The sequence below is a fragment of the Channa argus genome, chromosome 14, assembly GCF_033026475.1.
Source record: "Channa argus isolate prfri chromosome 14, Channa argus male v1.0, whole genome shotgun sequence".
NCBI classification, from domain to species: Eukaryota; Metazoa; Chordata; class Actinopteri; order Anabantiformes; family Channidae; genus Channa; species Channa argus.
Window position 1 is genome coordinate 18,702,533 of NC_090210.1, and position 23,191 is coordinate 18,725,723.

The following is a 23,191-nucleotide window of genomic DNA, read 5'->3' on the forward strand; positions in this document are numbered from 1 at the left end:
TGGCATAAAAAGCAGTTTTGCAGTTTGTGAGAAAATTTCTAACTTGGATGAGGAAAGAAGTCGCTTTTAGGAAACATTGATTTGGTTTCGATTGTGTCAGGTGTTCTCTTGTGCAATCAAGGCACGTTCAGGGCAGTGGAAAACAGTCTGAGTTCGAGATAGAGCCACAGACTGGTGTCTCTAAAACAAGTCAACTGTGGTGATTGAAGTCATTAAAGTTAACAGCCATTGGTGGCAGGGAACACTTAGACTTTACATTTAAATGGGGACTATAACAAGGCGAGATTTAGCCTTTATCAATGGCCTCCTTTTACACGTCACACCTCATAATTGGGCTTTGTCTCCAAAATAAGTCCAAATGGAAATTGTTCTCTGATTCCTGTGTGATACAAATTGTTGTTTTTGTTTCGACAATGAACCACATCTCTGACTTATTGCACTGTTGTTTAATAAAGTATGACTCGCATGGGACTCGGTCTTCCACAGACTGGAAAAACCTGCTGAACAATAGTTTTACTGTTTCAACAGGTCTGCATCCACATTTAAAGACTGCTCATGAGCTGAAACAGTCTAATTCTAGTGTTAACCTGCTCAGTAAAAGTGCATGAGAAACCGTTTTCTTCAGAGTATTTTCTTCAGATAAGCAGGATTCCTCAAGCCCTGTGCTATTTGTCATTTTCTCTTTAAGCGAGACGACCTTTGCTAAACCGAAGTAAATGGCAATTACAGAATAAAGGTACGCTGAATTCTCCTTAATTTCCCAGGGTCCTCTGAGGGGAAGCTGCTTTAAAAGCATCAGCATTACTAGACTAAGAGTCAGGAAGGAAAATACCAGGAGTAAAAAAAAAAATAAATAAAAAATCACCAATAGGTTAAAAGGATCCTGCAACAGATACCAAAGGAGCAGCTGTTAAAGGTTTGAAGTGGGACTTACAAAAGAAAAAAAAACCTTCCACCTCCTTAATATAAAGTCCCCTCCAAAAGTATTGGAGTGCAAAGGCCAAGCTTTTCTATTTTACTGTACACTGAAGTCATTCGGGTTGCAGATCAAAACAAGCATATCCAATGAAAGTTCTGAATTTCTGCTTTTTACTTAATAGTATTTACACATTAATGCCTTAAACAGCAGAGAGCACAGCACCTTTCATATCAGATGACCTTTTGTGACCTGGCAGGGTCGTGCGAATAAAAGCGCTCTAAATGACAGTTCTTCGTTTTTGCCTTGGGCATCACCAGTGAAGACTGCATTTGGGAAAGTGGGAAAACAATCAGAGGCAACAAACATTAGGCATAACCAATATGAACAATTACGTTGTCCGGAAAAATTACCAAGCCTGTGGTGTTCTGAGAAACAACAGCTGATGACAGGAGCATTATGGTAGCTGGGAAGAAAACCCCCAAAACAACAGTGATTAACATCACCAAATAAACGCTATCTCGTAAAGTTGCTGTTCCAATACTTTTGAAAGGAACTGTTTATGCAGTGCATCAGCAGGTACAGAAAAAAGGTGGATACATTCACAGAGAATGGAAGCAATAAAAAGGGAAGATATAGATGTAGCTACAGATGTGAGTATAAATAAAAAGTAGCCCACAGTACGAGCAGAAGTACTGGGAGCCGAACAGAGTAGTATGTGCTGCTCACGGAGACAGGACAGCAAGGAGATTCTACACAGTGCACTTTAAATCACATTCGACCAGCTTATGTCAGGACTGCCCACAACAGGAACCAGTACAACATATAGTTGTTTGGATAATATTCTAAACTCGTGAGACGATCTGTCAGGAAGAGGGAAATAAAGTGTCCAAATGTACAGAGCTGGTAGAAACTCTGAGCTGCCATTGTTGCCATGTGCGTTACTGAGCAAGGCACCTGAAGGCTTATTTTGGATTTTACTCTTGTCATAGTTTGTAAATTGCTGACAAAAAAATTGCAATTATTTTTTTCATGCTGGATAGTTATTTTCAATGCAGTCAAGTGTGTAAAAAGTAAAAAAGGGTTGAAGTAATTCCCTGTATGTGGGTGTCAGGCAGGAGGTGTGGGCCAGAGAGAGTGGCCGTGATTTTATAGAAAAAAAAAGTTTAGGAAGATTGGTTTAGCAGAAATAACAGTATTTTAGAAATTGGTGGGAACACAAGAGGATTTAAATGGGTGTTGAAGTTGTGTTGAGGCACAGACTGATTCAGAGGGTGGCAGCAACACAACAAGAAGGAGGCCAGCTGCCACAAAACACCAAAGAAGAAGAACAGGAGGAAGCAATCAGAGGAAATTGAACGTGTCTTGTCGGCAGGTACGTGGACTTTGTTTTGCAACTTGTTTGACTTGTTAGAAAACCAGTGGAAAGTGCTTGTTACAAAGTTTAATTTGTAGGAGGAAGATTGTTTTCTTCCTACTTTCCAAAGTCATAAAGCCTAAATTGTCATTTATTCGCATAAAGCTTTTGAAACACTGCTGTAAATCCGCCGCGTGTTCTAACGGCTTTATTTATTTATTTATTTATTTATTTATTTATTTATAATTTTTTTTTTTTTTTTTTTGTCAGCGCCGAAAGTTCTTCATAGTTTTTGCTTTGATGAAGTTCTAAGGGCTGGAGACAGTCACATCCCGGCAGAGCAAATAATTTACAGCATTTAATGCATGAGTCACCGCGGCGGGAAGCAATTCTCAGCCTGTCTTTAAAACTCCTTTCTACTTCTGGAGCAAATGAGAAACGAGCATTAAAGCAAACACAGAGGCAGCAGCACATTGTGCCAACACAACATCACTCTAGAATACCTCCAACAGCAATTACAGACAAGGACCCCCCCCCCCCAGTGTACTCATAAGCAGGGAAAATGTCACATCCCCTCAAGCAGTTAGCAATGATCAAAGCTACTGTAAGCTCCGTCCAGCAAACCGAATTACTGAGACCCGAGGCCAGAATTATCCGAGCTCTCATCTGAGGTTGTTCGATATCTCACGGTGATAAAGGAGAGGAAATGGAAACTGGCTACATCTGAATTCATCATGTTTGTGTGAGACCACAGCTGCGATTCTGTCGAAAAATACAGATCGAGAGGGCGATTTGACTGTATTTATTAATTACATTCTTCTTCTTCTTCTTTTTTTTGCCTTTCGTGCTGCTGCTTCAAGCCATTTCGTGTTCATTTTGAATGTCACTCGTTCTGAGCTTTGCATCTTGCTTGTGTTTGGCTGCTCTCCATTGCAATCATCCCTTATCTGTGTGCACAGCAGCTAAGGGTTCGTCTCCCTGAATGAAGAGGCTCAATAAACCTGTCACAGCCCAGACTTGTTGACTCCGTATTGACTCGGGTTACAGGATTCCATCCTTTTTATTAGCTTCAGTTTGGCTACAGATTTACAATAGGATGTTCTGCCCACACATGACAATTTCTTTTAAACTCAAAGTCACTGAATGTAGATAGTTTGTTTGTGTAGGTTTTTATAGGCACCTGTTGTGCAGGTGTTCCTTGTTTCAGGATGCTTATCTAGTCAGTTATTTTTAAACAGTCCAGATGATGGATGTGAATGAACTTTCCTCACTGGTTGGATTTGGTCAGTTGTTGCAAGTATTTTGGTAAGATTTGTAGTAATTGTGTGCAACACCAAAATTTACGACATTTTACACCTGGAAGTTGAATCTTTGGTTCGTGTATTTGTGAAATTATTTACGTGTTCCCATTAATTTGGGTTTAATCTTGCAGTTTAGCCAGTGCACAAAAGAACAACATTCTTGTATTTAGATATCATCTCTGTGGTGTTTTTCTGATATGATCTTTTTTTAATCTATCCTGTTTTTTTTTCTTTCCACGTCTCTTGTTTAATGGGAAAAGCCTGATTCAACTTCAGATTTGGACCAAACTGAAAAGTCTGAAGGCAGGTGTGAAATGCCCAAAGTCGAACTGAAATGTGCAGTTTAAATTTGTAACTGCAGAATGAACTATCACTAAAGGTTCTTATGTGCTGGTAAAAAATATTCTCATTAATAAACATAAATTCTTTTTGTATATTCAGGATGTCAGTTTACTTCAAAGTCAAATTTTCAGTTTAGTTTAGTTACTTATTATTCTCATACTAAATTATTTGGTGAGAATATCTGTACTGACACACCACATTATTATGGCTCTGAATTATTTTGTCCTATTTTATTGTCGTGGCTCATCCTGTTGCTCTGTGGTTTGGACTCTACTTAATTTTAAACTTACATGGCTGTGCGGAGACGTGCACCAAGATCTTCCAGCCGAGCGCATCCCACCATAGACAAACCAGCCCCTCTTCCCTCCACAGATTAATCTGCGCAGAGTGGCTGCCAAAGCCTTGGTTTGGGTATTGTAAAAAGAGATTGGATCTGAGAAAGCTGCCAGGCTTGAAAGAGAGAGCATGATAACAGAAAAATGGCACTGCATATTGTGAATCACACGTCTCCGTTCTGCGTCTGCTTCCATTTTTATTCCCACTTGTTTTGTTTGAAATCTGTCTTCTAAACATTAAAGCGTTAATAATGTTAAATGTTATCAGGGTAATTGTTTCACATCGGGCAGTATTGATAATTACAATGTTATAATTCACGATTGTCTACTAAAGACACCGACAAACTCTTCTTAACTAAACGAGTTGTCTCACTGTTGCTGCTCTTACAGCTGTGGGATCTTTTTTCATTGGTGATGTTTGTGGAACAGATTTGATACACAAACTTTCCACCTTTTTGTCAGATGAAGATTCTAACAAAACTTAAAAATCACAGATGTGTGATTCACATTTGAGTTGTTGCTGAAGTATTTCCAAACAACAGAGGAAGCTCATTTCTCATAATGACGTCTGGACCCTCCACCAGGCTTGTTCTGCCTGTAGGCTCGTGTGAATCCCTACGTGAACATTATCCAGCTTTGTACACTGTGCACAATGGCAACTTGCAGGAAGTCTTCTAAGGATTCTGCAACGTCACAACAAAGCAACTTTTCCCTTCAAGCACAGTTTGTGTCTATACTATATTGCGTTGATATTAAAACCAGGAAAACAGTTTTCTGTATTTGTCCTGGAAAGACTAGAAGTTGTCAGGGACCTGCAGTGAGACACAATGTGCATGCACACAGTTATTGTCTTTGAGATTACCGGGCTAACCATGAGGATGGCATTACGTCCGTTACCCTCAGCGTCTGCAGCAGGTTAGGTGGGACAAATGTGCTGTCAGCCTGCTCCACATTAGGATGCATTGAGGCCGACTGTGCATGTGCACGTCAGCTTTTTCTAAACGCTGTAATTCTGCGGCGCTCTTGGACTTTGTTCGAGCGCACTACTTCCTAAACTGTAACGGACCTACTAGATTTAGTGGATGCGTGTCCAGATATACCTAGTTCTACAGTGCATGTGTGCACATTTTAGTGAAGTCTAACTTATTCTGACTTTATCGCTTTAATCGTCTAAAATAAAGTCAATTAGACACATGTATTCCCCAGGCATGACTGACCTTTCAATGGAACTATTCATAGTTCATTTTCCACACTTGGCTCCATGGTTCAACTAATCTATTTTGCATTTCCTGGTGAATCAAGGAGAGGCTACAAAAGTAGAACATTTCAGAATCAAGGGACAACACAATCTGAACATTTTGTTGAATACTATTGTTAAATCTTTGTCACCATCACACATTTGACCATTTTGTTTTTAGATTATACATTGTATAAAATACTTGATTTGCTTGCTTGGTAATAGTACAGTGGTAGAAGTTTATTTTTCAAACTCATGATGTGCAACCCAACATTATTCAAACTCTATAAATTTATTTACAATTCTAGTAAGTCTAGTTGGGGGCTCAAAGTTTTTAGGCTGAGGGTACAGTGTATATTATGATGCCCTTATAAGAGTTTGAATACACAATAAATAATATATGATACTGTCAGACAGTGGTGAATAAGCTGATTTTCACAGCATTGCATTCATAGTTCGCCACTTATTTAGAAAACAAAGCATTGAAAGGGAGGTTTGAAAATATCAAAAATGTGTGTCAGGTTTGACTGACAGCAGCTGGCAGGCTTACAAATATACCAAATACACCACCACTGGTATGGGCTGGCCTGCAAAGGGCGCTACCAGTGCACTTTTTTCCAGTTATTGAATGGACCCTGAGGTTAAGGGTTGAAGGTGTTTAAGCTTGTAATTTAGTTTAGAAAGAGAATTGAGCCAGAAGCTAACGTGGTCGTTGTCCAAGTCTTTGGCTTGACTAATATAGCGTGCTACTCTTTGAGTGTTAATGGGGTTTGTTTTATTTTCATTTGTTTTCATTTTTTGAGATTATGTACTGTGGCCCTGACAAGTTAATGCACTGCAGCCTAATAGAACACATGCAAACACACAAGCAGCAGGTAGACATCACAGGTGCGTCGTTTAGAATAAAAGTCTGAAAATACTGAAAACAACCAAACAAGTGTTGCCGATAGCACAGACTAAAATGAAAATGTTTCAGGAGACACAATTAATGCCACAATAACGGGGTAGGCAAGCTCCAAGCTGCAGCCCTGCTCGTTTTCCTACCCTCCCTGCACTGCCCACTGCTGATGACCTGGGTCTGGTGTGCTCAATCAATCAGAAACTGGATGATAAGGTTTGTGCAGGACTAGTTGAAAAACAAGCAGAGCTGCAGCTCCTGAGGCCTGGACTTTACCACTTCTGCATTATTAAGTTAAAACAAACAATTAAAAGACTTGCAGACGGGACAAAATGTAACAAAGGCAGATTCTACACACAGAAGTTCTGCTACATCCTGTGGCTCAGAGTTTGGATCAAAAATTGGGTGGAACAGGACATGTTTGGTCACTGTGATGCTTTGGCTTTAGTGCGATGGGACCGAACAGAGGAGCAGCTTTTCCTCAGGTGTTGTCAGTCTGTGTAAGAATAGTTCATCACGCGGAGAGGGATTTTACACCAGGCCTGCTATTTTAACACACACAGCCTGAAATGTCATTGTTTAAAAGTAATTGGACCTTGTCCAAATGTGGAAAATCAATTGTTCTGCTGAGATGGGATTGACTTGACCACTCCAGATTATTCAAAACTATAACGTTAGTGCAAAGTACAGTAAAGTGAATCTTAAAGATTCAGTGAGATCAGTGGACTGTGGGGGCCACACCGTCTGCTGTGCTACTCCTTGTTCATGGAGTGGTTCATGCTGTATTTTGGGGCTTTTAGTCATATTTGGGATTAATTAGATGGCTCCTTGATGGCATTGCCTTATGACACAAAAAAAAAAATGATGGAATATCCAAATGTATATGTTTTCACTCCATCCCAATTCCTTTCAAACTATTTTTAACTAAAACGATCGAAATGCATATAACTTTATTGTTATGTGACCAACGTGTTTCGTGTTTTATTTTTGATCATAATTTAAAAACATATTTTATGTATTACAATATAGCATATTTTTATTAGAAAGTGGCTCTTCTCAATCAACTGTTTGGGGCGGGATCAACAATTACAATTAGTTATTTGGCAGAAGCTACTGAGTCACATCAATGGATTATTTGTGACTGTAATAAGTCATCGCATACTGGTCTGCTCATTTAGAAATCATGTTTGTTATTGGAGGGTTTATTAATATAAATATGTCCAATGGAGTCTATAAAACACTCTTTTCTTTTCTCAGAGGAACATGTAACTTACAGAGCAGTTTGTAATTTTGAAAAAAAAAATGTTTTTTTTAACATTTTCAGTTTTTCTGTAAAGTGAGAACTGCTCCGAAAAGTTTAGAGATTTCCATTAAAGAAGCTTCACAGCTGTTCTTTCTTGATTTTTGTGACCTGTAAGTGAGGCAGAACAGCCCTCGCCTGTCAGACATTTTTCATAATCAATAGGCCAAGAATAGCAGTTGAAGGTGAGCCACGTCGATCGGTCTTTCTCAATCATCTTTTCTTCTATTACCCCCGGGGTCGAATCCGCTGCTTTAATTCACACTCCGCCACCCCGCCTGCAGAGTTGCAGCATGAAGCTGGGGTGCTGGGAGAAAGCTAATGAATGTATTTGTCATATCTCTAATGGCTTACTATATCAGCACAGCACCTTGGCTTGAGATTTATTGTACTCATGACTGCAGGAAAAGCAAATGCATTCTGTCTTAGGATTTTTAGTTTCTGTGTACCGATGATGAGACACCTCGGGAGAACATTAAATTGACGGCACCGGGGTCTTTTCTGAGCCAAGCGTTGACAATGTGCCACGGTAAATGATGGCCTAAACACGCGGAGCTGGGAAGTTGGTATTCACGTCAGCAAAAGTGCAAGAATGGCAAACTAATGATGAGTCAACTCCACTATTGATTAGAGCCTGCTTATTTTAGTCCCAGAGGCCCACACAAGCCCACACACCAAGACTAACAATATCAGTTTACGCCCAAGTTATACTGAGATGTCTTTACTGATAGAAACTCCAAAAACTTTCTCTCACTGCCCCCTTTTTTTTTTTTTTTTTGTACTTTCAAATCTAATCCACCGGTGGAACTTCGTCTTCCATTAAGTCCCCAGTGACTTCATTTTGAGACTATATTTCATTTATTTTTTTATCTACGTTATGCACTCTAAATGCAAATGTCCAAGTGTATCAGGTTGTGAGAAGTGAAGAGCACAAATGAAGAAGACAGACAAGTGTTCGCAGGAAATATATTAAGACAAATTAAAGTAATTAGTCCATGAATAAATAATTTCCTCAGCTCTATCTGTTATCAATTTACCACAAAATTACCAAGGGATGGGAGTTAGTCTCCACTTGTTGATTGACTCCAGTGGGAGTGTTGAAGTGTGCAGGCAAAGTTTGAGCCAGCGGCATATTTAATTTGTATGTGTTTTGAAGTTGTGCGAGTACATTTTATGCAGCATAAATAATAGTGTGTGGGTATGTGGGAAGGAAGAGAGAAATATTTCTTCATGACTTTTTCAAGGGCGTCTCCTGCAGCTGCTATGGAGACAAGAACACACACGTACAAGGCTGGAAGATGGCAGGCTGGCGGCGTGGTTCTGATGCACTGTAAAAGCACACTTGATCAGCAATTCCCTCTATGAGCCCACACATCCCTCAGACATCAAAAGACTCCTGCTGAAGTTTCGGGGCACAAACCTGTGTGGATAAGAGCAGGGAAGCCTTACATTGTTGACTGTGTCCGGGTATTTCCATAATCCTACTGCCCTCGTGTGGTTGGTCCTGGGTCACAAATGGGGCAAAAGAAACGTTGCCAACAATCATCGATTTCTCAGAAATAAATGGCACGATTCTCATTTCGCCTCATGGTACAGTAGAAACCAAAATAGGAGGATGACGCTTATTTCCTGTAAACTGTAACATTTTTACCTTTTGATTCGGTCAGTGAAGGAAGTGATTGATTACGACCAAATGATTGATGATCTCTGTCGTCTGAGGGGGAAAATGCCATGATTAAGCTCATTTGAGAAAGAGCTGAACTTTTCTTCAGCACAGACTTTATTGATGGCCATTTTCCTCTTTAGCTTTTCGGATTCCACCCCACTGTGGACCTGAAACGTTCCAACAGCTCCTTGTAACCATTTGTCCATCTAGATATTTTTAGTAATAGTATCAATAGAATTTGTCTTTATTTATAAATGTCTTCTGTCAATAAATTAGCCGTGGCTTGTGTTATAGCAGGGTTGGAACCATCCAAAAATGAAAACCTAACGTGCAAAAATACACATCAGCTTGTACTTCATCCTCATAATGTCAAGTTTCCCAGAGTAATCGCAGAATAAACAGACTGTGAAAACACAGTGAGCAAAACTTTAAATACTTGTAATTCCAAGGTTACAAAATATATTTAGTGACTTGAGCACTATGCTGCCCTCTTTGCTTTTCATCCTTTTCACCTCATTATGGTGCATTAGACCATTGTGCCGCTGAACACTTAGTGAAGAAGCTGTAACCATCTATATGGAAAGTTGCCTGAATGCACAGTGATTAAATGCTTAATGTATTCAAGCATGAATGCCTCTGGTCATCTTGTTTAATGCAATCATGACCTTTTCCTCTTATTGTACTTGTGAATGTCCATCACCTTCCTCTCTCATATAACACACAGTTAATTACAAGACACATCAGCTTTAATGCTCGCTTTTCCTACTTTTGGGTCAGCAACTTTGTTTCTCCTTCCAGAAGTTTATTTTTTTTTTGCCACTTTGAACACAGAAACACCAGCAACCTTTTCCGACTCCATGCGTACACCATGGCCCCAATTAAACTTATGACCTGAAACATCCACTGCTGTGGCTCACATAATTTAAAAAAAAAAAAAGGATTTGAAAAAAACATAATGTGAAAATAAAACGGACATATTCAGGATCCAAGAAGCTCACACATCAGGTCTTACAGCTGCAAACTATAAGATGGAAACAAAGGAATAGAAGACACCGGTTCCCAGTAGTTTTCATTATTAACCATGGTGGAACATTTAGTAGTTGCTCACTGTTAACCATCTTCCAGCCTGTTCATGTAGCAGAAAGTGTGTAGTGAATTCATATAATGCTGGTATTTGTGTAATGTCATATGTAGTAATCTGCTGTTCAGTTTGTTTGCAGTATGTAAAGTGGCTTGAGAAATAATTTAGACTCCTAACTCTTTTTTTTAAGTTCAAGAAACATGCAGGAAAAATTCAAACAAGCAGAAAGTTCTTGGCCACTAGATAAAGTTGCTGCTGCATGGGGGTCCAAATACTTTTGGAAATAAGAGATTCAGTTTGACTTATAATAACATCTTGAAAAACTTGTTTTAAAGCTGCAACACGGCGTGTACAAAAAGTAGAGGGGGCCTGACGATTTCTGTAGCCGCTATAAAATTGATTTTGCATTTAACACTTTATCACATCATACATAAGTTCATATGTATTGATTGAATGCAGGGAGCTTTGAATCAATATGAGATACGTGTGTGTGTGAGTGATACAAAGCAGGGTGAGGCTTTGCAATGTTAATTAAGCTGAAAGTCTCTGGTCCTGTCAGGTACCCAGGGGGTCACCATAGGAAAAGAGTTTCTTCTCTCTGTGCATCATACTGTTGTCCACAATGAGAGAATGCTGCTCTCGAACATGTCGGATTGTAAAAGCAACATGTGGACAGAGGGTTTTTATATTAAATTTAAAATTTAATTTTCTTCTTTTCAGAACTGTCCTTTCGCCCGGGGGCTGCAGTTACATTGGCCACCTGCTGTGAAAACCACCTGGTAGGTGTGACTATAAAATCTTTTATCTAAAAAGAAGAAAAAGAATTTAAGTGTCAGAAATATGAAATATACCATGTCTGCAAAAAAAGGATTATCTGCCACATCATATTTTAGCTTTTATTTCATATTTTGGATTAAAATCCGTGAAATAGTTTGAGATTAAATACCTATCTTGGTGAATTAAATAATGAATTACAGTTTTCGAATTCAAATGTGCACGTTTATTACAAACCCCAAAGCCCCATCTGAAGTCAACAATTTGGCAACAGCTCCTGTAGAGTGACTTCTTGCTGAAGTGCAATCAAGACCTCAGAAAATGCTTTAATGATGGTAACAACTGATCAGCCTTGGCATCTGCTGTCAGTCACTCTGCACACAGTGAGTAGGCCTGTGGAGAGTCTCCACGTCTAGGTCATGGTATTTTCAAAAGTGCTCGTTGCTGGCTAGTTTAGCTGTGTGTTGGCCTCACACAGGGAGAGTATTTCTTTATCATGCAGTAACTCTCTTCCAGTTCTCTCTTTCTTCACTTGTGGTGGCTACTGCCTGTGTTTGAGTACTCATTCCCTCCTTTACATTTCAGATAGTTTTTGTTGAAAAAAAAATAGCAAACATGCTCATTTGTTGCCAATTTATAGCTTAGCAAGATATGGTGGCTAATCTTACCACCTTGATTCTGCTCTGCATTTGTAACAATTTGTTTGAGCTTTTGGCATATGTTTTTATCCCGGATGCCCTTCCTGCCGCTACCCTCACAATTTCTCATGCATTCGTGGTTAAGAAGTATTTTATTCTTGCAGTCGGTTGAAGTGAAAATAACTTGTACAGATGCAATTAATGGATTTAAAATATTTCCCTTATATATTCTTAATTAACTTTTTGATTTGTATGAACATTGTGGTGATTGCCAGTCACCCAGAGCTTAAACTACTTTCCTATCGTGTTATTTTGTCCATCTACCAGGGCAAACCTCAAAATAGTTCAGTTTAATGTAGCACGTTAGGATGACGAACAGGAGCAAATTAAATGCATTTCCTAACATGATAATTTGACTACGTTTCTCAAAGGCTTTGTATGTGAAATCTTGGTTTGTATACTAGCTGTAGCTCAGAGAGCATCCTCCATATTAGAGTTGTTCTGCATTCACCAGTGTGCAGACAGTCACATCGCACAGCTTGTTTACAGACTCATTTGCTCCCCCACAGCGGCAGTATTCATGCCCATCAGCTTCAGCCTGATGACCATATGAGCAGGAGATCGGAGCATGAGATCCACACCAGAGAATTCATTAGCCGCCCTGAAATGCCCACTGCCATCACTCCTCCGTTTCGCTGAGGTAACCAATGAAATTCAGACTAGTGGGGTGGCCTGAGGCAATGACAGCACCACTTGCGGCAGGAGAACAGTAATTGGACTGCGTGTCAGATAAATCCAGGTTGTGACTAGCCACTGAGCACAGTGTTGGCCCTCATACAAAGCTGTCTCTGAGGCACGCCGCTGACCTACAGTACGGTTTCTCAGCTTTTCCGTGGAGGTCAGAGGAGTTATTGTAGGTCAGCAGAGCGAAACGCCATTCAACTTTTCTTTAGAAGTAACCAACAGTGACTTTATTCTTTACATACAGTAAGAAGCAAAGCAGGGCTGAAATGCGGCACTTGACATGTAAACATTCTAAAACTTTGTTGATTTATTTGGATTTCATAGTACAATGAAAATCAGCAAAACATACATTGTAAAGCATGTTTAAGGTTTATTTGTCAAATGCAAAATAGAATTCCTCTTTATTTACAGCTATATTCATCTAACACCTATTGTTCTTAAATGCGATATTTCAAAAAGAACATTTCGTAATGACACTGGAAAATAACATGTATGAAATGTATGAAACACAGCAGATAAAGAAATAAATATTACAACAGTACATTAGTGAAAAGAAGGAAAACAATAGTAAACATGTTTTTCATTAAGTCAAGATGACAAACTTTAAATGACGCATCATTTAAATATGGTACATATTTGAAGGTATGTGCATCAATTTAGACAGGTAAAAAAAAACCACTGCTTCTAAAGTGCTTAAGTATTTTTAAATGTGTATATATACATATTTAATGCAATCATAAGCTTTCATACTTCAGACAAACGACGAGTTGTTACATAAGTTTGTGCTGTTTAATATGTGTCCGTCGAACACGCTTGGCCTTTGATAATCTCACGGAGGAGTAATTTTGTTTGCAGCCAAAGGCCTGTAAAGTTTTGCTGTGGCTGGGGAAAAAAAGGAACTATTCTATCATTTACATTATCAGGCAGCCAGCCGGGCTTGCTTCTACTCTAAAAACCAATTTGGCTAGTGAAATAGTAGAAGTGGTGGAAAATGTGTGAACTGTCCTCTACAGTAACACATTTTAAAGTTGCTTTTTCATACTTTCCTCTTCACTGGTGAAATCTTTACGTCTTTTCGTCCGCCTCCTGGTCGTCGGTGTGACGCGATGTCCTCATCTTCTCCTGTCTGTTGCTTGGCAAAGTTGACAAACACCTGAACACCAGACAGCTTATTTTAATACACTGTTGTGGTTAAAGGGTAACAGTTTGGAAATAACCAGGTAATCTAGGGGTAATATGTCGCTATATACAAGATCAATGCAGGTGACAGGGTTAATATTTCTGTATGAAATGTCATGTGATTATTGGATTACTGGATGTGTGGTTGCATCTTTTTTATTTGCTGTCCTGCTCAATTTGTGTCTGCATTTTTTTTCAGACTGCTTTTTTTTTTCATTACTTGCTCCTCAGGACATTCAAAGAACACCCCCTGAAAGGAGAAAGTTGTAACTGAGAGTAGTCAAAATGAACATTTCTCCCATCGCCAGTCTAACTAACAGGTGACCATCTTAGAGTTATTGCAAGTGAAAAGGTGTGTGTGAAGATAAAATAGTCTCCCATGCATGTAGGCTTTGCCTAGTTAGCAGTAGTTATGAAAACTAAAGCTACACAATATGTAGAACATTCCCATTAGATTAATGAAGTACAGAGACATCTCTGAGGGTCTTCTGTCACTTCCCCCTCTTGTTATTCCTGTTCTAATGCTTCACACAGACAAACAAACCTGGTCCAGTGTTGTCTGAGAAACAGAGTAGTCTTCGATGCTGAGCCTCTCTTTATTGGCCACCACCAGCTGAAATATCCTGGCTAGTGAGGAGGAGGCGATCTCATACTGCAGTGTGTTGTAGTGCTTCTCCCTCTGAACACAGCCAGGGAAGCAGCTCTCCATGAAGCTCTCGACAGGCTCAAGCTCTGGGGACAAGCCTGCTTTAGCTGCCTTGATTTTCATGGTCACTACATAGCCATCACCAAATCTGGATAGGGTAAGAGCACATGAACGTCTGCCGTGTTTAAGAATACTTTTTACACTACAAGTGTTTTTAGTTTCCAAAGCTTTTGGAGACTACACAGCCTTTTATTTTCATATCTTTAAATTAAAAGTGCAGAAGAAGTCAACTCCTCATTTTAGTGGTTTCAGATATTAAACACTGTAAACCTCTTACTTGTATTTGAGATGCTGAATGGTACCCAGACATTTGAAGGTCCCATTGACCATGATGGCCAGACGAGTGCAGAGGGCCTCACACTCCTCCATACTGGTGGAACAACAATAATCCATCGTTATTTTTACTTCTATTTCAGGTCTATGAGCAATAAATTTAAGTCACAGATCTGTAAAGTATAATTGCGTAAACTCCAATCTAGTTTTGATTTCATCAGCAGCTCCTGGCAAAACAGTTAAGTGTTTGATCAGCTGGTGTTGCAGATGTGTGCAGTGAATTAATTTTCATTATTTATTGTTGAACCTGTGTGACGTTAGCACCACGGCCCTGCCGTCCTGAATGACACTCATGATGGCGTTCCACAGGAAGCGTCGAGAGTGAGGGTCCATCCCCGTTGTGGGCTCATCCTAAACACACACAGTCACAAACTGTAAACGAGACTCTCTGAGCACATAATTCCATATGAACAGAGACCAAATTCTTATCTCTGTCAGCATATGGCAAAGATCTGAGATTAATGCCAATTTGAATTGAATCGCACTGTTGCCTGCCAATGTATAAAACATTTGAGGCCAGGCTTGACTGAACCCATATGGTTTCCCATCTGGATCCATCGTCCATTTCATTGATAAATTCCTGCATAAAACCAAAGAACCCAAACAAACGGGGCCACAAGCTCCTCCTCATTGGCTAACTCACCAGGAGCACGAGTGCAGGGCAGCCAATCATTGCGATGGCTGTGGAGAGTTTGCGTTTGTTGCCTCCGCTGTAATTCCCCGCACAGCGGCCGGCATATTCTGTCAGACCCAGCTTTTGAATGCCCCACTCTGCCACCTACAGAGGGAAGAGTAGACATGTGATTGCAGGAAACCCACAGTACTGTAGTGCATACGTTTGTGAGACGGGGATTCCCTGCTGTTAACGGAGACATACATAACTATTTCTCTGCTACATAATGAACAGAATTTTTAAAACGCATAAGCTCTGTGTCTAGTCAAATGGGTTTTACTTGGGCAGCAGAGTGAAACATCCTGTGACAGTTCAAGATGAAAAGCAGCTGGAGTCTACTCACTCGGGCGATCTCTGACTCCGGCACCCCTCTAAGACGAGCGTAAAGGTAGAGATGCTCCCTGCCGGTAAGGAGCTCGTCGATGGCATCAAACTGAGGACAGTAGCCCATGTTCTGGTGCACGTCCAGAATCTCTGTCAGGATGCTGCAAAACAACACACTGCAGTGAGCTGATATAGCACTAAAGCTGGTAAGAAAATGTAAATGTCAATCCATTCTGAGTGTGTGAAACTAAGAGGAAAAAGAATAAAATGTTCAAAAAGGTGCCAAAGTGTTGTTTAATCTTCTTCCTTATTGCCTCGACCCATTCAATTGGCAGTCTTTGCAATTAATGACTGACTTAAGAAACCTGCTGTTCCTAAACTAGCTAATAAGTCTTATTTGGAATTGCGAGCAAAAGTATGGTTTCATGGGATTAACGTGCCAAGTAGTTTGGACAAACTATCCTAATGATTCCCAAATAGCTGTTAAACTGGACTTGAATTCATTGGGGTTTAAACTGAGTTGTGTCAACAAATGCTGTTTGAGTGTCTCTTCCATCCTGGTAAACAACGTTTCTAAGGGAAAACTTGGTACTTTCAAATAGATGGCATGATTTTTCAAATGAGAAAGTACCAGCCAAAAAAAAACCCACCTCTCTATTTAAAGAAACGATCATTTGAAACCTCAGAAATTCATTGTCTACCAAGCCTTAGCTTTTTCTTGTTTGGCTTTTAATCTGTTTAAATTTCAATACAGACAATTATAAATGACTTTGTTGTTCTTTAAACTGTTTAACTTTAAATGATGAGTTAGTCTCTCCGTCTCTCACTCTCTCTCTCACTCCCACTTTCTCTCTCTCTGTCTCACTCCCACTTTCTCTCTCTCTGTCTCTCTCCCACTTTCTGTCTCTCTCTCCCACTTTCTCTGTCTCTCTCTCCCACTTTCTCTGTCTCTCTCTCCCACTTTCTCTGTCTCTCTCTCCCACTTTCTCTGTCTCTCTCTCCCACTGTCTCTCTCTGTCTCTCTCTCCCACTGTCTCTCTCTGTCTCTCTCTCCCACTTTCTCTCTCTCTGTCTCCGACTCTCTCCCTCCGCATTTCTCTCACCCCGACTCTCTCTGTCTCTCTTTCACTCAGTCTCTCTCACCCTGACTTTCACTCAGTCTCTCACTCCGACTCTATCAGTCCGCCTCTCTCTCTCTCTGTGTCTCTCTCACTCACTGCGACTCTCTCTCTCTCCGACTCTCTCTCTCTCCGACTCTCTCTCTCTCCGACTCTCTCTCTCTCCGACTCTCTCTCTCTCCGACTCTCTCTCTAATTTAAATACCATCCAATTTAGCCTAGAACAGCATTTGTGTTGCAATGTCCAGGGACAGTCTGAACTGATCTTTATATACCTGTAACCAGCCACTGTAGCCTCCCCAGAGCTGACATCAGTGTCACCAGTCAGCATTTTGAAGGTTGTTGTCTTTCCAGCTCCGTTAACTCCCAAGAGACCGAAGCACTAACGGGACAAGACAATCGGGCTTTTAACTAGAACTGATTCAGCCAAAATACTGCACATGAAGTACTGACATAAACTCACTATCACTACGTTAAAATATTTCTAATCTATTTGAATTGATACAAAAGTCTGTGTATATTAATTTAAAAAAAAAAAAAAAAACACATTAGACCAAGAATGTAAGAAACACACCCAGACTAAATAATAAATATCCAGTATGTTGCATGCTGATGTTTATTGACAACTTCTGCATATTATTTGAATCTCTAACAGTCTGATGAAAACCTTAATTAGTATGTTGAGGAAAACATGAATATTGAAAAAAAAAAAGAAAAAAAAAAAGATGGCAGTAGCTCTGAATGTAAATGAACCCTGTGACTTTACCTCTCCAGCAGGGACTCCTACACAAATCCGGTCCACAGCTGCCCTCTTCCTGCCTACATAGGTCTGTGCAGAGAGGGACACAATATTTGTTTAGCACATTTTATAATAACCGTACATACAGTAGGTGAAAGAAAATATACTGTATGTCTAAATAACATTTATGGCAAACCACAAAATACTAAAAATACTCCCACTCCAACTGTAAATTTAAATAGCCTGTAACAGTGTGGCCACCAAACAATTAAGCCTGTTTAAATGTAATATTAGAATACATTTGCCCCAGAATGACATGGAAACATTCCTTTTAACAAAACTGTATGCGTCCAAAAAATACTTTGGCTTAGGTTGTCATTTAATTAGCTTCATACATCTACTGGGATACATATAATAATGGATGAAATAATTAATAAAATCAAACTGAATGTGAAGCATAAGCCTCAATTCAAGTCACAAATATGAACTTAAGATGTCAAAAACATGGCTGAATTAATGAATTAATTACTTTACCTTACAGAGGTCTCTGATCTGCAGGATGTCAGTCTTGCTCCCTCCATCATAAATCCTTTGCCTCTCCGCTGCCACATCATCATCTTCGTCTTGTATTGGGGCGTGCTTGTAGTCTGATAACCTGAAGCATGCGAGAAAAGCAGCTGTCAGCACACATCTTGCACAACAGAGCTGCACTTTATCGGTCACTCCCTCGGCAATAGTTTAGGGAATGAATTTTTCCAGGTCAAGTGTCCACAGAAAGGTCAGAAACCCTGTTTGAGATGCTGTTTATGTAAACGTGTATGTGTGCATAGCTTACCAGTGGTCTAGGAAGAAGCGGTACTGGATCAGAAGATTAAAAATGAAGTAGACAAAGCCTTCCACTGCCATAAAAGCAATATTTTTCCCCAAAAAGTCCCAGCGGAAAGGATCTGCTGTGTGCTCTTCACCTGGACACAGAGATAAGGGCTGTACTGAGAATCACCCCCTATTTTGTTCAACTCACAGGCTTTTATTTCATATCTCAGACTGTACAAAGATAATTGGTCCAGATACTGAACAGAGAAAGATTTTTATTGGGGCATAACTTAGTTTTGAGCTTAATTTAGTCCTATGCCGCTGTGGTTATGGGGGGACCTTAACCATTTGACTATCACTTTGTTTCGATGTTTCATCTTTTTTACTGCAGCTTCTCACTCAGCTCTGACATAACTAAGCAGCTGGTCATTGCATAAACATTTTTATATCACTGGGTTGAGCTTTTACTCTGGGAAATCTAGGCAAAAATGAACATTTAATCCCAAGTATCCTATAGAACAATCCAAATCTAAAGTGTAGTACTCACCAAATCTGGCATAAACATCAGTAACAGCCTGGTTCATGGCCATGTCTATCAGTCCTCTCCCCAGGCAGAAGTGAGGGAACACCAGCAGGCCTTTCTTCAGCCACTCGTTGAATATTAGCAATGACTGACAAAACACACACACAAAAAAAAAAACAAACCAACTTGATGCAACACTTTGACAAGAACTGCACAAATGTGAATATTTTAATCAGATGAAACATGGTTATTCAGTGTTATGGGAATAAGAGCTTGAATTAATCCTAAATTTACTTTATTTGACCTCTCTGCAACATTTAAGCATTATTTTCGAATGAAAACATGACCAAGGGATGCACAAAAACCACTTATGTTAAAATGATTATGCCTGGTATTATGCCTGGTGGACACACCCACCCGCTAGTTATTTCAATCATGGCGCACCTTGTGAGCTCAGCTTGCTTTCAGTTATCATATTGTTTTTAATACTTTAATAGATTGTACAAACAATAACTCAAAGTTTAGATTCTTGGAAAGGGACAACAACATGAAGTGCATGACTCATCTATGGTGACGCCAGATAAGCGCAGTGCAGATGTGACATGAAGAGAATGGAAGAACATCTGTATCTGTTGACAGAGAAAATGCATTGACAGCTGCATTTGTGCTTTCCACCCGTACTTCTGGGATTTTCTTTTTTTTTTCTAAAACCTCAGATGCCACACACCATCTGTATAGATTTGTTTAAAGACTTGACAAAGTGGCTGTCATTGTTATCTTCTCGCCAGTTCAACAGGTACCCACAGTGTTACTGTGACTCATTGCACCTGCTCTCATGTGACTCATTGTTTCCACAGCTGCACCACAAAAATTAATCTTTGTGTATAGGCACAAATTTTTTGTCAAATAGTCCTATTTCACGAAAGACAGTGTAGTGTATAGCACATGTGTCCATAATGAAATATATGATTTTAGCTGCATCAGACTCAAGGTGCTGGTATTGTTCATGCTGTCACTCTGTCCTGTTTTACTGGGACACCTGAACAGAACACAGCCATTGTTGTAACACCTGTTTTTCCTACAATGACAAGTCAAGATGTCTGCTGTAAAAAAGTTTCTCATGGTCTTCTCACACAAGCTTTCTTGAATCCAAACCTAACTTATCATCGTGCCTCCTCCAAATACACCTATTGTAAGAGTAAAGTAATTTGTGCGTATATTTCTTTTAATATAAATGTTCTTACTCGATTGTTTTCAAAAAGCTCCAGGATGAAGGTGATGGCGCTGCTGTTGATGCCTATGAACAGATTGATGCAGGACAAAGAGACGTATGCAGTACTTGGGATGTTGAATATGTAGGACATGGGATACATCATGGGTGTCACGGACCATCTGCAGGCATAGGAGTCAAAGAGGTTGGAAAAATGAGTAATTTTATTACTGGTGTTTCTACATGTATTTTTTTAAAATATGCCTTTTGTATTTTGTGCAAAGCAAACTCTCACCCATATAGTAGTAGCAGTACTATTAGGGCTCCCAGGTTGGCTGGTGATGTGTAACACTTCTTGTCAAAAGCCATGAAAATGCAAACCACCATTGCAGTGCTGAGAGAGTAGTTAATCTAGGAGAGAACGCCAGCATTCATGTGATGGGAAATAATCATGTATTCACAATATCCAGTGCGCTGGTATCAGCTGAGTTGGGATTGTTTAATATATAGTTGCCAAATAATATGACATGAATAAACCAGGTTGGAAAGCTGGAAGTAACATTGCTAGATGCACGTGGACTTTAGCCCTTTGTGACTCACCATGTCCCAGAAAAAGTTAGCCACCCAGTAAACTAAGGGACTGACTCCACTGACAAACTGCAAATGCTTGGCCTTGGACACACGCTCCTGGATGAGGTATAGGACAAAGCTGGCAGGTATGAAGGACATGGCAAAGATGACACAGATCGCCACCACAGCATCTACTGACGTGGTCAACCTGAAAAAAGAAGCAAATAAATACAATTTCAGACTGGTTGAAAATCAGAATAAACAAACTGCTACAGTATTTTGAGAAACCCAGATGTGCAAACTCATCACACACTGAAAATAAATAACGGATTCTCTCATTTTAAAGACTTTTGATCTAAAAAGATGACGTGATCTGATGCTTTGCTCCAAATTAGGTAGCACCTAATAAAAAAGAAACTGGACAATTCATAATATATTTAGAACTTTCTAGGTGTTGCATACTGATAAAGCAAATCCTAGATATGACCATTTTGCATATGTTAGTCAAAGTGGAGTCTTGGTTTAATGGAAATTTAAAAAGTAAAGTCATAAGAATCCAGATGCTTTAAGCTTTGGTTATGTAAACTTTTATTAATGTGATTCTGTTTGTCTTTGAGTTTTCAGCAGATGTCTGTGTAAAAACATTCATATTACTTCCCCTACACAAGCTTTTGTGTACATACTGAATCTTATCTCATGTCTGTGTACAAAAGAAATGCATAGAATAAGGCCCCACTCACACGGTGACTTCAGAAAGCTGCTCTTTGGTGAGGTTCAGCGGGTGGTTGATGGCCGTGATGCCAAACTCTGCAGGGTTGTGTGTCTGAGGCAGGAAGGCCCTCAAAATGGCGTTATTGGCCACATTCATGAAGGCGACCATGGCGTGCCAGCCTTTGTTATTATACCATACCTGATAGAAGAAAGCAGAGTTGATATCTTCATGTCCTGATCTACAATATGAGGACTTGAAAGCTAACCTTCACTATACAGTATAAAACCTCCATTACTTTAAGTGGGAAAAAAGCTATTATAGACAATACATACTGTACAGCCAGTAGTCAGGGTGAAATAAATGGAAATGTTTTGTAATATAAAAGCAAAGTGGTACAGACAGACAGCAGACTGGTGACAATGAGCAAATAATTTCTGCTGCTTGCTGTTTTTTCTCTGTCCAACCCACACCTACCTTTACATTGAATTCACTCTCCATGTATCGTAAGAAGGGGCCAATTTCTCTCAGTGCGACTCCAGAGTGATACCCCTGTGAAACAGAGTGGTCATTATAAACAGACTTAATGGACCTTACTGTCGTGTCTTTGATGAACAGCAAAATAAAAAGTACCCCTGTGATGTTGAGCATTCGCCCCAGCTGATACGCCACATTCTGGATGTCTTTGGGATTCACGTCCAGGATGGGAAGCTGTCCTCCCACTGACAGACCCCCGTATCTAAAGACGGAGACAATATACACTCACTACTGTGTATCAATGTCTTTCAAGTGTGGTTAATAATAAAATGCACAGGAGGGAAACTATGAATGATGGGTGTTATAGGAGCAAATTATTACCTTTGTTCATTCACCCAGTATTTGCTCTTCAAACTGTGAAATGAAATTCAGAATTTGATTTAGCACAGATGTAATTATTTCAACGTGTCGAATAAGTGGTAAAACAAAATATTCTACAGAGCAATCACAGCATCTGAAAAACACTTTCAGACTATTTTTTTAAAATGTGTTTTAATTGTGTTGTTTTTTTGTTTTGTTTTTTTCCATAATATGATTTAGTTTGTGACAAGAATGAAGACGTAAACCTGCCTGGTTTTGATGAGACTGGGGTAGGTTTTGACCAGGTAGTCAGAGATGTTTCTGTCTGTCAGATCCAGCATTGTGTCTCCTGTGGCCTCGGCCCGTTGGCGAGGAGGCAGCCCGCCCGCACCGACCGGGCAGATGGGCATCATGGTCAACTTCTTGCTGTTGCTGCACTGGCAGGAGGGAGACGGGTTTCGCTGGTTCCACTCAGGACTCAGTAAGATGTTGCGGACCACAGGGGAGACATCAGGATACTCCCATTCTGACGAGCTGTTGCTACAGGGCATTCTGACGGTAAGTAAGAGGAGAAATCCACATGCAAAAAGGGAAATTTCAGATGCCACACATACACTCTATGCATCCACTTAACTTTCTGCTGCATTTAAAGTAGATCTTACTATTTCTCTGTGCACATCCACTGAATTAGTGAGGCTCAGCACCGTGAGTGTTTAAATAGAATTTTTGTTACTAAAACAAAATTACCGATCTGCATACTGTCAAAAATAACGTTTCTCAACAAATTCAAACGTTATTTTGTGGACGTGTTGAATGTATTTGGGCTAAAATGTGACCTTTTTACAAATATGTTTTTCAGGAAAGAAAA

At 39.8% G+C, this 23,191-nt stretch overlaps 1 protein-coding gene and 1 long non-coding RNA gene across 3 annotated transcripts in view; one reads left to right on the plus strand and one right to left on the minus strand.

Moving 5' to 3' along the window:
- Positions 1-2,194: 2,194 nt before the first annotated feature.
- On the plus strand, positions 2,195-22,790 carry LOC137098628 (uncharacterized). The gene is made up of 5 exons (XR_010910627.1): positions 2,195-2,291; positions 11,154-11,212; positions 12,415-12,545; positions 20,260-20,412; positions 22,656-22,790. It is a non-coding gene; the product is annotated as an uncharacterized lncRNA (long non-coding RNA).
- The window catches only part of LOC137098627 (retinal-specific phospholipid-transporting ATPase ABCA4-like), a 31,959-nt gene continuing 21,990 nt past the window's right edge, over positions 13,223-23,191 (minus strand). The window contains exons 32-50 of one of the 2 annotated variants that reach the window (XM_067475068.1): positions 22,594-22,863; positions 22,345-22,377; positions 22,120-22,225; positions 21,964-22,038; positions 21,518-21,687; positions 20,808-20,985; positions 20,503-20,618; positions 20,242-20,389; positions 19,022-19,145; positions 18,497-18,626; positions 18,196-18,316; positions 17,689-17,751; positions 17,198-17,304; positions 15,824-15,965; positions 15,451-15,585; positions 15,055-15,158; positions 14,752-14,844; positions 14,313-14,562; positions 13,223-13,742 (exon numbers count right to left, since the gene is read on the minus strand). In XM_067475068.1, the coding sequence (XP_067331169.1) occupies positions 13,626-13,742; positions 14,313-14,562; positions 14,752-14,844; positions 15,055-15,158; positions 15,451-15,585; positions 15,824-15,965; positions 17,198-17,304; positions 17,689-17,751; positions 18,196-18,316; positions 18,497-18,626; positions 19,022-19,145; positions 20,242-20,389; positions 20,503-20,618; positions 20,808-20,985; positions 21,518-21,687; positions 21,964-22,038; positions 22,120-22,225; positions 22,345-22,377; positions 22,594-22,863 (2,482 nt within the window). In that variant the 3' untranslated portion in view covers positions 13,223-13,625. Of the gene's footprint in view, positions 13,743-14,312; positions 14,563-14,751; positions 14,845-15,054; positions 15,159-15,450; positions 15,586-15,823; positions 15,966-17,197; positions 17,305-17,688; positions 17,752-18,195; positions 18,317-18,496; positions 18,627-19,021; positions 19,146-20,241; positions 20,390-20,502; positions 20,619-20,807; positions 20,986-21,517; positions 21,688-21,963; positions 22,039-22,119; positions 22,226-22,344; positions 22,378-22,593; positions 22,876-23,191 lie in introns of both variants that reach the window. The other variant, XM_067475067.1, reaches the window with a different exon arrangement.